Source organism: Microchirus variegatus (assembly GCF_963457635.1).
Source record: "Microchirus variegatus genome assembly, chromosome: 15".
Taxonomy (NCBI): domain Eukaryota; kingdom Metazoa; phylum Chordata; class Actinopteri; order Pleuronectiformes; family Soleidae; genus Microchirus; species Microchirus variegatus.
In genome coordinates, this window is record NC_139816.1 from 19,834,641 (window position 1) to 19,851,250 (window position 16,610).

Below are 16,610 nucleotides of genomic sequence, written 5' to 3' on the forward strand. Positions count from 1 at the left end.
CTAAACAAATAATATAAAATGTCATAATTTTTAACTAACTAACTGATAACAGTCATTAAATCATTTAGACGTGACTCTTTTTATGATTGTGTAATTATTCAACTGCTGAAATAGGATTTTTTTTCTTTCTTTTTTTTTATATCTCCTTATGGGTCAGTTATATCATGAATGAACAGATGAACGCATTTATCAGACACACTTTGGCTAAAAGTTAACACAGAAATGGCATCTGCTTGATATGACAAACACTTTCAAAATAAAGTAAGATATATTAAGGCAACAATAAAGATGGCAACAAGATGAATGGACATGGATGTGTAAGCTTTATGTTGCCAACTTCAGGCAAACCATGGCATATGCCATTGGAAGTATGTTTCTATGGAAATGAGTTTAAATATGAAGGTTTTGATAGCAAGCCATTACATAACGTAATATTTAAGATGCTATTTATCTCAGGAAGTTGCTCAAAGACTATATTTCTGTCCATGTTCATAGCTGTGTACGTTTGACCGGAGCAAGTTTACAACAGTTTTAATCCTTGACAACAAACATCCTTATCAGCCTTCTTAATCCCAGGATAAACGAGCACTGACCAGTCGGATGAGCTTGAAAAAATCCACATTGGCATAGAATTTGTCCTCAATGATCTGCAGCCGTTGTGGGGTCAGGATGCACATGGCATTGCGAACAGCATAGAGTCCCCGGTGGCTGGGGAAAATGAGGAAACGCTCCAGCAGGTTCAAGCTGCAGGCAATGTCTTTTAAATGGAAGTCTGGGACCCCAAAGGCAAACTGGGGGAAAAAAGATGGACAGTAGGGTTAAGGTGACTAAAGTATTTTATCTTGGCTTACAGCCATGGTAAAGAGTTCCTCTTTTATCCAAAGAAATGTCTAAATCAACCCCTGGTAATCCAAAGCCAGTGTATGTGCCTGCCAAAAAACACACACATGGTGAGTCTGTGAACGTATGTGTGTTCAGCTGTGTGATCACTGCTGAAGAAAGACTGAGAATGTATGCATTATACTGCTTCTTAGTGGAGTGAACTGGCTGCCCTGTCCACATAAAGGCAGCGTTACATCAATGCTCGACGCAAAGAACATTGATATTACCATAGTTCTAACAAACAAATTCAAATTCAATTCTAAAAAGATTCCTCAAATAGTTCTTGCACTAGATACAGACTTTGTATTTTACTTAAAAGTCCCAAAAGCCCCATAAGAGCCTTTTGATTCATACCAAACGAGCAACACCCTCTTGCAACATAACAGCAAGTTTCCACACTGGTTGTGAATCTGGCACAGGGTGATGTCACAATGATACAACATGTACTCTTGGATATTCAAGCCCATCATAGTGTGGGGATATATGTGTGTGTGTGTGTGTGTGTGTGTGTGTGTGTGTGTGTGTGTGTGTGTGTGTGTACCTGTTCAGGCCTGATTTGAGCGTTGACTAAGTGATAGACCACAGACTCTGTCAGGGGAACATCTCTCAGCAGGAATGCTGTCAGAGTTTCGTCGTCCTTCAGGATTGTCTCCAATTTTACTCCCCGGCCTGAGACAGAGAGAGAGAGAGATAAACATAGGCATAGGTTTTGTGGAATGACCGGTTTTAATTGTACACGTTACGTTTAATGGCTATACTGTTGTCTACGCATTTTGTTTGGAGTTGTGCAATAGATAACACCAAAATAGGTTGGAAGAATCTGGTGGCAAACATTTTGAGCAAGCTGTGACTAATCCGCGGCATTACCAGGGATAGAGACATGGGATGGAGACACTCCACCTCTGTCTCATTGTTCCCGTGGCCTGTCTGTGCTTGAATACAGCTTGCTTAAGAGGCTACAGTATACAGAGTAGAATTTAGAGAGGAAAAAAGGTGAGAGAGAATTAAAAAAAATAGATTGACCAATGACTAAATTGGCCAAACAACTTAATAAAATAGTAAAATGGTAAAACCTACATAGAAGTAACCAGGGTTGACTATTTTTATCCTGAGGTGAAGGCCAAGGAGAAGAGGTTGGTGTTTAAAAGCGATTTAAAATGTTCACTGGTGAGGGCAGATTTAATTTCCATGGGTAACCCATTCCAAAGTTTAGGGGCATCGACAGAAAAGGCCCAATCGCCTGGATTTTGGTACATCTAAAAGCAGCCTGTTATTAGACCTCAGAGCTCGGAATGGAGCGTGAAGACAAAGAAGTTCCGAGAGGTAACCTTTAAGAGCTTTAAAAACCAACAATAACATTTTAAAATCAATCCTACAAGACAACAATATTACACACAGAATGTACTATTATATGGCGCAACAGACCTTGTCACACTTCCTCATAATCAGGGGTTTTTAAATATGAACATAAAATCCTCTGAAACGAAACGAAATGTCATTTCCTGTTCAACAAGACCAGTCATGATGAGGTAAAGTCATTAGTTACATAACTTGGTTCTCAACATGATTCATGTTTTTTTCTTTTTCTGGGCTCATGGGAACTTGCAAGGAATGTGGATCTGTGTCTCTTTTAGCTCTTTTGGTCCATCTACGCATTTCTCCATGAGAGTGGCCACACACAATCATTCACAGGCTGAAATGCACTCAGTCCTTATTTCCACTCCCATCATGAAGATTTTCTTTGCCGGCAGGGAAATATGAGAAAATGAGAAGGGTAAACCTCCCCCCTACTAAGGTGCATACGTGACAGGGATTGTTGTAATTGTAATTTAAAACAAGTTCCCAGTGTTACACCACATGACATCTTGGATCAGGTCAAAAAGCAGACACCTTCATCAGCCTCCAGGTTACTCAGACTGAAACTGCCATGAAAACCAAAACATATCTTTATATAAAGGGTATCTGTCAGGGTTCAAGAACAAATAAGGGCAATTAATATAATTAAACTGCCTGGAAACAGAACACGATATGATTAGGATGATTAAACTTGGCATCTTGATTTATCTGACCAGTCAAGAAACTGCAAAACTGGCTGTATGATTGGTAATATCTTGACAAACAATTGCATGTATGCAGATGATCGAGTTATTCTGACTCCTAGTAGTGCTGAGATGCTAAATATAAGTTCTGAATATGGTGTTAAAATAAACACAGAATACATTGTCTTGCCAACACGTTAACTTGGGCATATACAGTAATGTCTCTGCCTGCCTGTGCATGTGATCACCATCAGACATTTGATCTCTTACGTTGTGGCCTAGATATGTACACAGATAAGACATTCACTGACAAATAGAAATCTGGAAAACACAGATCTTTGTCTCCATTAGTTCATGGTGATACTCCTTGCTTAGAATTATATGCCACATCATATTTAAGAAAGACAGAAAACTGCAGGTTTCCTATGACTGTTACGTAAGAATCCTCGGTGCAGTCGTGCACCTGTCAAGCTCCAATGTGAAACCTGAATGTCATATGTCCCTTTTTGTCTGGTACTTCTTTTTGTTTAAATTCAAATGGAAATAAACTGAACCGACACCCTGGATGAATGAAATGAGTTCATAGCAAAATATCAATTTCCAACTACTTTATGCTGGTTCAGCATCTATTCTAATTCACAGTGGGTGGACATGGATTGAAGGTTGTAAGCGTATCGTGAAGCTGAGGCAGAATGTAAGTGCATTGCTTTTACACCAAATAAACAGCACACCGGTGGTGAACGTAAGCAGCTTATGTTACGAGCCTTAAATCCATGTTGTGCAACCCTGTTATGCCCTGCAGACACATTGATGGGGGGAAAGCTGTGTGGTGTCATGTACAGTTTATCCTATGAAATGGTTTTCCGCAAGATGATGATTCCAAGCTTTTATCTGTCAAAACTCATTGGTAATTATACAATGATGATGCTTCCCATTGCCTGGTGTAATTATTTTTACTTTTACTTTTTAATGTAATTCCTCCAGTCATGCTTACTCGACTGGAACAACTACCTGGAGTAACCTCACTGACCTTGGCCTTGCTTTGTCATACGATCGTGTTTTTGCAGCATGTTGATGAAAGCATGGAGCTCTGACCTGAGATCTGTTCCGGATGGGAGCGCAGAGTATCCATGAAGTTGCTCATGGCACTGAGTTCCCTCCAGATGCGGCTGAGCTGCAGAAACTGTGGATCACTGAGAAGAAGCTCCTGAGCATCTGTGTAGAAGCGAGCCAGACTGAGGAGAAAGGCAAATAGCAGATCACAAACGTTTAGTCATGTTTGGTAACACGCTGACTGTAATCACTTCATATGTGAACGCTCACTCCAAGGCTTCAAAAATCCAGAGACATTTAAACTAACTCTCTTTGACTCCATTATATAAGTCTAGTTTTTCATCTCAGATCAAATGTTTCATAGGAATTCATCATCTCTGGCTCAAATTCACCTCGCTCTACTAACCCAGCATGACACTTACATGGAGTTGTTGTAGTTGGACACAAGACCGGGAGATTCACCACGGGTGGGGTACTGGAAGCAAGGGTTGTTGGCATTGCAGAAGATACCCTGGATCCACGGCAGGGCTCCTGCCGAGGGCATTGCCTTGTTCGGGAAGTGGCCTGAAAAGGAGAGGAGACATTATCAGTGTTGATATCAACGCTTGTGAAAAAACGATGCCAAGAACCACAGAGGAAATTGGGGACAGTGTTGTCTGCTTACATTCATGTTGACGGTAGAGTGGATTTATTCTTCTCAGCCACACCAGTCCCATGAACAGCATCACAGGCCACATGATCTCCATGAAGAACCGAACCTGGTCGGAGAGTAACAATGTTTATGTCATAGAAAAGAATGGTATAAATGCTGAGAGAATTAGTTATTATCTAATATGTAAACACATTTTCACCAAGACTCAGTTGGGCTAAATACTGCACCATATTCCTACTTGAACTCTAACTGTTCGGAGTGATTGGGCAATAATATGAGTCACTCCAGGACTGTGTATTATTTGGAGATAAAATTACAACTTTACAAATGCTATGAATAAGTCCACTGATCAATATTACCAGCATGTGTTAAAGGTGTATGAGATCATTTCATTTCAAATAAGATGCTTTTAAAAGTGATGTTACTTCTTGTGTCATGTTGTATAGACAGATGCTAGTTTTAGATTTAATAACACATGGTCTGCCACAGGAGTATTTTTGATAATATACGACGCAACAAATGTGGATTGTGTAGCACTGTGATTAGAGTCCCACGTTTTGGTGAAAGAGATTAGTTGGCGTCATTCGCAGAGAATGACAGCGTAGAGGCTTTCAGCTCAACGCAACACCAGAATTAGAACAAATGATGAATGAGGAGAATTTACCCTCTGTCTCCTGCGGATGGTCCAGTTCTTCCACAGCAGGAGTTTGACTTGCTCTCTTGCCCCCATGGCTCCACCACCTTTTCACCCCCGCGGGGGCTGGCACCAGCCAACAAACCTGCATTTAACCAGCCTGCAATATTACTGTGATCTACATCAGTGTTTCTCAAACTTCTTATACGAACTACTTAACCTGAGAAAATATTGAGCTCTCAAAGTAACACCATATTATTGCCAACGTTAAAATACAGTGGAATAAATAGGCAAAGACTTTTCACAGAAGGCAGATTTATTCCAAATAAGATCATTTGCTTTCTGATCAGCCTCCTCTTCCTCATATATACTTCAGACACTGGTATAGTGGAAATAGATTAAGATGGAATGAGGTATACGGTTACTCTAATATTATTATTATTTATTTATTTTTTGGGTGTTATTTACTTCATTTTCTATGCACTCCAGTTAATATTCCTCAGCTCCACTCCAATCATATACCCTGGTACATACAATCAAACAGTACTTCTGATTTTCCTTTAAGTACCACCATGGGAAGCTTGCGTACCACTGGTGTTACATGTACCACAGTTTGAGAACCATGGACCTACATGAAGCCACATTTTCCACTGTAACCTGTTGTAAAAGAATCAGCAGCTTAAGACAAGTCATCATACCCTTTTGAAATAGTCAATTTTTTTGTTTTACAGCCTGAAATTATGATACATAAAATATGTAATTTCCCAGCTTTAATTACACATTTTGCCTTACAACATTCAACTGGAAAAAAAAATCTAGAAAAATTGATTAAAAAAATGAATGACTACAATAGCAAGGTTGGAAAAGTGATCAGTCCCACAGATTTTCAGAAGAGGCTTCTTTCTTGCCACCCTGCCATACAGACCAGCGTTATGTAGAACATGTGAAATTGTCACATGCACAGATCGACCAACCTCTGCCATTAAGACTTGATACTCCTTCAAAGTCGCCATGGGCCTCTTGGTAGCTTCCTTCAATCTTTTCCTGGCTTGGTCATCCAGTTTGGAGGGGCGGCCCGATCTATATGCAAGGTTTGGGTGGTGCCATATGCCTTCCACTTTTTGACAATACTCTGAACGGTAGGGATAGTTAAAGCCTTTCAAATCTTCTTTTTTCTCCTTCTCCTAACTTGTGCCTTTGCACAACTTTATCCTAGAACTGAAAGCATCTTTCCAACCATGGTGACTTCTTTTGTGTGACCATATCACTACTAGGCGTGGAATCCTCAAGGTATAACTTGGCGTGTATTCTGGAAGGTGATTGTTTATACCTGAGAATGTTTATAATGGTTATTCTGAAGGGGCTGATCACTTTTCCAACCTTGCTATTCCAGTTTTTCAGAAATTAAAAAAAATGTTTTTCACTGGAATGTTGTTAGGCAAACTGTGTAATTAAAGATTGGAAATTATGGATTTTATGTATTATAATTTCAGGCTGTAAAACAAAAAAAGGGACTATTTCATAAGGGTATAATGACTTTCTATAGGCACTGTATGTCTATAACTATTCAAACTATCGTCAAATGATTTCACAGCATCCTGATCAACTTTCTTTATGGCAGTGTGTTGTTTTCATGTGTATGTAGTTTACATCAGCACTGACAAACGGTGCGGGGAAGCATCACAAGATGATGTGACAGCAGCACACAGTTGATATATGGACACATGGAGTCATCCTTTCAGAATGCTCTGCAGCCTCGCCTGAGGAGTGAGGATCGGTCTGATGTCACTGTCCACCCCCTTGACTGAAGGACGCCAAGAAGCGCCCACAAAGGTTCCCTCACAATCCTCAGAGTCCTGACTCATGCAGACACGTGTCACAAAGCTGCAGTTGGAGAGGACGCGTCTTCCTCGCACAGCACCCATCTCCGTCGCTTACTGCAGAAGCTGTTTTTACTTCTAGCAGCTTGTTTTAAAGCTTAAGATCATAACTGCTGAGACGCTATCGCTGCTCACTGACTCCTTGTTGGGGGATGGGGGGGGAGTGACGCCAACACAGTGTGCAAGTTACACACTGTAGCTTTAATTAAAATACCATTTGCATTTTGAAAAGCATATTTGTGGATAAACTTGATTTGATTCATCCGGTGCTGTGAGAAAGCTTCATATATTTCATGGTTACAGTTTAAGTGCAAAACCATATCCTCCATTTACTACTCATTGATACATCAGCAACACTGGATATTCCTAATATATCTTTCTGGTGCATTTAACAAAATGTACATAAATCTAGGTCATTTATGCAATTTCGTAAATAAATACAGATAAATACAGAATGCAGACACTGTGTATTTAATATTAAGACTAATACTTCAAAGCTTTCGACAGTTTAGCATATCACTTACCTCAGGAGAACAGTTGCACTGCAGACCAATACCCAGTAAATGAAGCATAGCACCACATCTCTACTGAGTGCTCCTTGAGGTTGCTAACACAGCTCATTTCCAGACCTTGTGAATAGTTAAGCAGATTGATTTAATCTTCTTTCTCAGCGCTGGGAGACTGCTAACGCCTCTATTTGTCGAGGCCTATCCGACCTAACCAACCAGGCCTCATTATACTGTGTAATCCTGCCACCGCTAAAACCCCTACGTGTGTTAAAGACTAAATGTTTCTATTGGAGTTCTCTATTACCAGGTCACAATTAAAGCATGTTAGAAACTCAAACACACATACACAGTGGAAGTTGTCAGATATATTTTAATAAGTTACAAAAGGGTATTTTATGTACCTGTTTTGTTTTTTTGTTTTCTTTACATTGACCTTTTCAACATTTTAAATAAATGATGCATCGACTATGAAAGAACCTGCGAGATTTAGGTTACTGAAAAAATAACTTCAATTTTAAAAAAAAGACTTTGGCTAATGTAATGTAATAAGGTAATTCTTTCTCAGGACAATTTGATTTGATCGTATTAAATGAATGCACAACTTTTTCAACTGGTGCTTTGCAACCTTAGCAGTTCACATATTCAGTACAGCAGGGGATGAGGGTCAATTTAGAGTATTGTTTTGGACACAAATTATTGCCAAAATGATAATCTATGCCCTAAATGTAACAGTTTAAAACATTCTGACTGTGGATAGAAACAAGACTCAAGAAGTGGAAGAGAATTGATGTCAGGTAAGTGCACCAAACCTTTTTTTTTTCCATTGCTATGACTACATGCACTATTTCTTAAGCAGTTTTTGGTATATAAACATAAAATAGAGTGTAAGAACTTTATACAAAATATTATAAAATAAAATGTAATTGCACGGTTTAAAAAATATAAATATTCTGAAAGAGTGCCAGGGTGTACTGGTAAATGGTGATTGGTGAATGAAATATTTACGAATCATTTAAAAAATATACAGCATTTTAAGTGCATCCCGTTTGTCTTCTCAGGACCAAAGGTACATTTAACTCTCCTCACTGTGACCACAAATCATCACATCTGGGAATTGTCTTTGCAGTGTCAATAACGACGTTTCTTACTCTCTCCAGCAGAATACGAGACACGATGTGAGGGCATTTCTGGGATCACACAAAATGTGCTTCTCTGTGTTCTACCTCCTGGAGGTGTCTGGACCGTAGTCTTTGGTAAACCGGTTTGGCCTGGTTTTGGCCCATTTGCTCAGGGCTAGATGTGCACGACTGAGACAATGCCTCCTGCTCCGCTTCAATGTCCACCTCAAGAGTCTCATCTACAGACACTTGGAGATCAATCCTCAACTCTTCACCCTCATCCTCATCCTCCTCTTCTTCGTCTTCGTCCTCAGCACTGTTAGCTGATGCACAGCTCTGCAGTGCTTTGGCTTTGCTCCCTGATGGTGGCTTGTAGAAGGTTCCCGGGGGAGGCTGGAGAGTTCTGGGAGCCCGGAAAGCTGTTGAGACAGTGCCGAACTTGGTAACATTGTCCTCCCTTCTTAAAGTTCTGCTGGGTCGCACTGCGACTGTATAAGGTCTATTGGGATAGATGGTGCGAATAGAGTCCCCAGAAGTTCCAAGAGAGAAGCCCGATGGCACAGAAGTTGATAAGTTGGTGGCATCTGCTGCTGTGCTATCTGTGGGTGAACTTGCCATGATTCTCACAGTCCGAGAGGCAACATCGTGCTTGTATTGTTTGTCCCAAGTTCTGCGTAATGTCTGGGTGTCAATAAATGTTCTGCGGTGGTGTGTGGCCACATGCAGTTTTGTATTATCAGTTTCATCCACCTCTTGGATGGACTCGTCAAAACTGCTTACTTTCCTGAAGCCTTGGTCAGCGTTGTTCCAAGTGTTATTCTCGTCCACTTTGCCTCGACCCTGTGCCCGCTCGGCCGGCAAGCTGACAGGCCGAGAGTACATTTTGTTGCGAGGGTGTCGAAGCTGGACAGCTGTGATGGTGATATGCTGCGAACGACTGAGTCCTCTATCGCCAGGTGAAGGCACATCAGGGACACTTGATGATAGGACCCCATTGAGGACCTCTTCATCGGCTTTAAACAAACAGATAAAAAAGGGATTAAACATTAACATACAAAGTAAAATCCTGGAAAAAAGAGAACCTCTAGAGTATTATTGATAACACTGCCAGATAACAATGCTCTTTATTTGTAAAGAGCTTTGTAACAACACTGACCAGGTTCAAAATCACTTCCATGGAACCTTGGTGTGGTCTCCTCAACCTCCGCCAGTATGTGGGAAGAAGGAATAACAGAAGAATGCCTCTTGTACATCTTAGAGGCCTGCTGTAATGGGAGAGCAAATGGAAAAACACATTGTTTATAGTTTTAATATAAAAACATTACCCGTCATGTCATTTTGAGCATTAAATCCAGTTACCTCCTTGATGTCTCCCAGCGACTTGGAGTGCCTGCTTAGCTGCTCTTTCTCCTGATAGGTGAAGCAGGTTTCAGAGCGGGTGTGTGAATCCACCTCTGTAGGTGAGCTGGCACTTAAGGGACTGAGGGGGGTGTCAAACAACATCTCATAGTGTTTGATCAAGAGTTCCACAGTGAGTGCCTGATACGGGTAATCCACCAGAGAAGAGAGGGAAACTTCAGCATCCCCCTGCCTCGGTTTGATCAGCGTCGGGCCGAAGATGATACCCAGGTTGCTGGCTGTCATTTTATTCTCCTCTGACCGCTCTGTCACCCTGGAGAGGAGATGAAGATTAATAAATGATCAAATTAGGGCTCATTACAACCTTACATGTAAGTGAACAATACAATTTAAAAATAAATATGGCTCCGTTAGTGATATAGCTGTTGCATTTCTTATCCAAATACCGCCAAAGTTGACAGTGAACACACTGATAACACACAATGTTTCTTGCATTTATAAATAGATGAATTATGTGACTGGTGCCTACCGGTGCAGATGCTCTACTAAGAACTGCAGGGTCCTGTAATGAGTTGGAGGCAGCTGCCTGAGCAGGTCCTTGATCTTGAAGAGGACCCGGTTGAGCTCCACGCTAACCTGGGGCGGGGTCACTGGGGTCGGACTGAGCCGCAACGCCTCCAGTTCTTCCACAATGATACTCTGGCACTCCTTGGCCAAGCCAATGAAGTCGTTGTAAAAGCGGAACAGGATGAGCGGTTCTGGAAGCTGCCACGGATATCATAGACGAAAGAAAAGTCATTAAAATAAACGAAAGAGGGAAGTTAATAATAAACAGAAACCCTCAAAATATATCAATGAGCATTGGGGGTGAGAATAGAGAATAAACAAAGACAAATAAACACTACTGCTGGGGTATTGTTCAGCAGTGCTCACTTTTAACGATCACATCCGTATTAGGAAAACAATCCATGTAAATGTGCAATACCTCAGGGATTGCAGCAATCCCAAATGTGGTATATTTAGGACAATGTTTCATAAATAGCCCACCTGTCTTAGGTAGAGTTTGAGCACATTGCTAATGTCGTGAGGATAAAGATCGGAGAGCTCCACCAGGTCCTTTCCATTTTCAAACGCCTGACACAACTTCTCCACCCGCGACTTGGCACCGTTCACACGGTAGATACCCTTCGCGGCACAGAAACAGAATACAATTCAACACAAGAAAATTAGATGCAATTTTCTGGCTCACCATGGTTACACACGGTAAATCACAGTTACTGAATATAAACAAGATAATCCAAAGACACAATGGTTCTACAGTACCAGTATTTACATAGTGGTGAATGAAGAGTGTGGGGGTTATAGAGTTAACAATCACTTCAGCTGAATAATAATTACACCTTAACTAACTTAACTGTTGCTTCTGGGGTTGTTTGGGGGTAAATAGCAGTCTATTGCCAGAACTGGTTATTACTTTCAGTTTCCAGCTTTGTGGTTGTATGGTTCAGTTAATCCAATTAAAACATCTACTGGTTGAACAATAATCATTTCATCTTTCACGTCGACTGGCAATACCTTAATGTTGAGCGCTCTGTTCTCAATTTCTGATGTGCACTTCCGTATAATGAAGGGAATGCCGTCCTGGCTGTTCTTAGCTGCCTGCGTGAAGTCGATGCCAAAGAGGTGAAGCCTCCCCTGGAGCTTCTTGTGGCCACACTGGATGGCCAGGGTTTCCAGACACTTCTTGTGACACGCCAGCGAACACTGCACAATAATTGATATGTATTTCAGTCACACAAAGAAAAAAAATTAAACTTCTCAACAGCAGGGCATTAACTGGTATTTTCCCCTACTTATCTTGATTGTGTTTCTATAAGCTTGAGATAAAAATACAAACATGCACTGGGATTTTTGGAACATCCCTATCACTATTCCTAATCCAATTTTAATCTCCATTGGAAGCCATATGTATATATGGATGAATGGGCTCCCTCTTATTAAAGCCATTAATTCCAATGGGTACAATATTTGAAACATTCCCTACTAGACCAACCATGGCATGATTCCAGCACACTGCAGAGTTATATTCTTCTTCTTTATTTATTCAAATTACACAATAAAATCTTTGAAAATCTCTTTTATAGCAATGCTTTTGTTGTTGCCTTATTCATTATATGTTATAAGTATAGAAAGAAACTGGATGTAAAATACACATCAGGGGGTGCACAGGGTTGATGGAGGGGACTCCTCAAAGGACAAACAAAAGGTCTTCAGTTTCCATTGCCTGTTCCCCCGACTGAGACCAGTTGGTGGATTTGGTCTCTGGAGAGAGCTTTTGACCAAATTCAACCATCCCCTTCATTCAAATGTTTCACTGAGGAGAGAGGTGGGCGCTCTCCTTTGTCTTAGTTTTATTTTAGTTTTTTTTTTGCATGTCATGGCTGATAAAGAAGCTGTTGTGCAACATTGGCAATGTTCATCCTGACTCCTGTGGACTTGCCACATTTAATGACAGGTCTAAACAGAGGATCATGGTTTGGTTGCATTTTTAGGCTATGAATGGTGAAAAAAAAAAAAAAAGACTAAAAAGAAACCAAGGTTACCTCCTCGCACTCCGCTCCATGAAATACCACCAGGCCGTCACACTCCCGACACTTGGAGGGCGCCCTGAGCTTCCTCAGCTTGTGGGTTTGCGATGCCTTGGACATCTGGGTGTTTCTGAAAGGCCCTGGTGAGCTGGCTGTCTCTATTATAATATCATTTAGTCCTGCAGAGTGAGAGTGAGAGCATTACATCCACCATTGTCCTGATACAGAATGCAACACAATAAAGCAAACAAATATTGGAGCAAGGTAAAAAACGTGTCATAAGTCACACACAACATCTGCCTCACCATTATCAGAGGGCGAGTGAGGCTCTCTCTCATCCAGGTCATCAGCAGAGGACATAGTGCCAGTGGAAGGAGTTCTGGGTAATCTCCTCTTGAAGTCTCCTGAACAGTACGACAGAACACACCAGTGAGTCCACATCTTCACAGTGGCCTCCAGTCACGTTACCTTCAGTTCCTGTAGTTCTACACTACACTGGGTACTGACACAACTCTCCTCTTGTAGTGCACTTGATGGAAAGGTGTGGTCCATTCCTTGTTGATAACCATTTGGAATGGATTGTTGGGTAATTCACACATCTATTGTTTCAGTGATGGTTTTCAGTAGACCTCAATTTAAAACTGTTGTTGTCTTGCTGATGAGCCAGTCATGAGGATCATTAACAGGGGGATACAATCCTAAACAATTCACAGCAGTGGAGGTGAGGGGCATAATACACTTAACTGTTTTATAATATAGCATTGTTGAACTGATTGGCAATCTACTACCCTCCCTCAGCCAAGAGCATGAGGCAAAATAAATTAATTCTGACCATTATATATTCAATAATTGTGAGTATAATATGCAAATAGTTTGCAGTAAACCATCTGTGGGTGTCAAATTTTCAGATTCTAATCTTTGATAGGCCTTCAGGAGCTCACCTGATGTGGAACACGTATTAAAACATGTTTCGTAAATTGCCACAGTGTTTTATTTCTTCAACCACTTGCAGCAGGTTTGATAGATCCTGATTTATGTCTCAAAGCAGGTCTGTACTCACACTGTGACACATGCGCACTGTTGCACAGCAACAGAGGAAACACAAAGAAACTTAAACTACCAAACCCACTATTTTATGCTCGTGTACGTTGTAGACTAATACAGTTGCATAATGTTTAACAAAGAAGAGGCACTACTCTCCGTGGTTGCTACGGCCCTGGATTCCCAGAAAACATGCCAACAAAGTTGGATGAACATCAAGTTCATAGCCAAAAAAAAATGTGCAGGCCCCAGAGGGATTTAAGACAGTCAGTGTTGAAGAATGCCCCTTCTGTCGATCATTTGCAAAGCATTGTTGCTTTATCCATGACCTGAGACAGGCGCTGCTAATATTTAAGTCTGGTATTGTATAATGAGTGGGGGAAACCTGAATTATTAGGTACTAGAAACTTAGTAGGATTCATTAAATCAGTTAATTGATTGCAAATGTGATAGCATGCCAAAATGTATGCAAACATACAAGTTGCTACATAGTTATCCTTACATTAATTAGCTGATACCATGTTGATTTACATGGAACCTATAACAATATAGTGTATGTGGATGGAGGTCATACAGTCACTTAATTAGCAATCTAAATAATCCTCCTTTTTATCCTTTGTCTAAGACGATAGATAATGGATGGATGGATAATCATTTTGTGCAAGTAAAATTCAATTTCCAGATGGAAAAATGTCAGGTACATTTTGATGATTGTTGCCCTACCTGGGCTTGCAGTGGGCGAGTCCATGGACCGGGACTCGCTGCTCCCTCCAGCACTTTCTGAATCACTGCACATGCCTCCACCCTGGTTGGCAGAAGTCCAGGGACGAAAGGGAGCTTGACTCCGAAGGGCTGAAAGAAAACAAAAGAGAGAAAGAAAAAAAGCGTTCAACTTGAGCAGTGAAAGGCAAATTAATACAATCTCAGCCTTTTTTTAGAGTGTGAACACAGCGTCAGTTATTAAAATCTCTGTGAACCATGAGAATATATTCAGCTTATTTCAGTGGGTTAATGTGTGAATCTGCAATAAAAGCGCTCAGGGGATGGCGAGCCCATCAAACATCTGCAGTATTAGCACAACATTTCCTGAAGACATCTGAGAAGTACAACAAAAATAAAGGTTACACTCCACTACCTTTTTACTGTCAGGATTCAGAACGGCTGCACACATTGTTGTTGATGATCAGGTTGATTGTACTACATTTGTTAACCAACTTGTCAAACAACTTTAACAGGTACTCGCTCAAATAGTTTGAGATGCATTGAAAACAGAAGCGGATAATGCCAAATGCAGCCGTGCACACCTTGGATGTCTGTGCTGCTGTTGGAGCGTCTCTCTGCGATTTTAGCGTGCTGGACACCGTCCATGTCGTCTGCACCCAGGAGGTCAGAGGACGCGTTACTGTTGGATGAGTTGCAGCCACTGAGTGAGCGCTTGTTGAAAGGTAACCTGTGGAGAAAAGCAGTGGAATTACAGCAATGTTATCGTTTCTGGTAAAACTACGGTGCACCAAAGCTTGTTTCCATTTATATTATTAGTACATCCTCTAAAAAGGTTTATCCATCATTAGACGAGGGCTCATTCATTTTACTTTTTCCAATTCATTTGGTTGTTTGGTGCATGAAATAACAGCAAATGTTTAAAAATGTTGATCAGCGTTTGCCAAACTTGAAACGATGGATGTTCTCAAATGTCTTGTTCTGTCCATACACCAGTTATTCGGTTCTCATCTTTTCTTTGTTATATGGAGCTAAGAAACCAGGAAATACTCTTATACAATTCATAGGTTATCAAAATACTGCATACTGGTGATTAATTTAGTCATCAGTTATTAATCGATGAATCGCTGCAGCTCCACATTAGACACACAAAAAAAGAAACTACATGGTAATAAAATTCCTTTACAGCGTAGAACTGAGTGTTTTCAAACCGCCTGTCGTTCTAGTCTAGAAACGACAATGAAATAAAAAAGAGAAAGGAGGAAAACCCTTTCAAATCATGAAATCTAAATAAAATGGGGTTATATTCTGTCTTATTTCTTGGTTGCTCATGATATCATGAGATCAGTCCCACTTCACCATTAAACACAGCAGTTCATTAGATTAACTATGATTAAGTGGCTAGTGAAGGCCCGCAAATGGCTCATGTGGTTTACAATTGTGAGTTAAAGTGTTCCACTATAAATCACAATATACAGAATGTAGGTCAGTGGTCTATATTCAACCCTTTGAAGAGTGCGAGGTAAAGCTCTATGAATGTATGCATGTGTGCGAGTTTCATTTCCTCTTGTCCAATCTGAATTCTTTTGATCAGAGGGATCAGAGTTGGGGGAGAAAACTAAGTGAGAACAAAGCACTCTCTTTTTGCCACCTGTGTGTGTGTGTGTGTGTGTGTGTGTGAGACAGAAAGAGAGAGCGAACACAAACCTATTTTACACCTCTGAAAAGAAACCAATTCTTCGTACCAAAGTTTTCAAAATAGATGGATGATTAAAAATGTCCATAGATGGATGATTAAAAATGTCCAAATATGAATTGACCACCTTTTTTTTCTCCTCACTTTTAGTCATGGACAACATGCCTCCAACCTGAAAGCTACTGAAACTGTTCAAAGAGGTTAAGTGAAGCTGACAGTAAGCCCACTGCCTCATCTCCTCTCTCCCGTGACCATAGTCATTTCCCCAGGAAGCCCCGGCCAGCCCAATTGTTTTTACGGTTTCCAAAACAAGCTCACTCCACCTCACCGCTGAGGTCCACCCTATTTACAACCACTTGTTTAGAGTAAATACATATTAACCCACCCTCAGATTATGTGACGTGTGAGGCGAGATTTGAGCTTCTGATGCAACAAATTC

General features: G+C 40.8%; 2 protein-coding genes across 2 annotated transcripts in view; both read right to left on the reverse strand.

The window, feature by feature from the left end:
- abca4a (ATP-binding cassette, sub-family A (ABC1), member 4a) overlaps positions 1–5,356 on the reverse strand; it is a gene marked incomplete at both ends in the record, with an annotated part of 29,414 nt that extends 24,058 nt beyond the window's left edge. Inside the window, 6 exons of the mRNA XM_083901790.1 lie at positions 594–791; positions 1,424–1,551; positions 4,017–4,156; positions 4,397–4,538; positions 4,639–4,732; positions 5,291–5,356. Coding sequence (XP_083757916.1) covers positions 594–791; positions 1,424–1,551; positions 4,017–4,156; positions 4,397–4,538; positions 4,639–4,732; positions 5,291–5,356 — 768 coding nt within the window. The remainder of the gene's footprint in view (positions 1–593; positions 792–1,423; positions 1,552–4,016; positions 4,157–4,396; positions 4,539–4,638; positions 4,733–5,290) is intronic.
- A 2,861-nt stretch (positions 5,357–8,217) lies between these two features.
- Positions 8,218–16,610, reverse strand: part of arhgap29a (Rho GTPase activating protein 29a) — a 30,901-nt gene continuing 22,508 nt past the window's right edge. Inside the window, exons 14-23 of the mRNA XM_083901704.1 lie at positions 15,060–15,205; positions 14,479–14,607; positions 13,020–13,118; positions 12,730–12,893; positions 11,702–11,890; positions 11,174–11,311; positions 10,656–10,891; positions 10,127–10,439; positions 9,924–10,032; positions 8,218–9,780 (exon numbers count right to left, since the gene is read on the reverse strand). Coding sequence (XP_083757830.1) covers positions 8,843–9,780; positions 9,924–10,032; positions 10,127–10,439; positions 10,656–10,891; positions 11,174–11,311; positions 11,702–11,890; positions 12,730–12,893; positions 13,020–13,118; positions 14,479–14,607; positions 15,060–15,205 — 2,461 coding nt within the window. The 3' untranslated portion in view covers positions 8,218–8,842. The remainder of the gene's footprint in view (positions 9,781–9,923; positions 10,033–10,126; positions 10,440–10,655; positions 10,892–11,173; positions 11,312–11,701; positions 11,891–12,729; positions 12,894–13,019; positions 13,119–14,478; positions 14,608–15,059; positions 15,206–16,610) is intronic.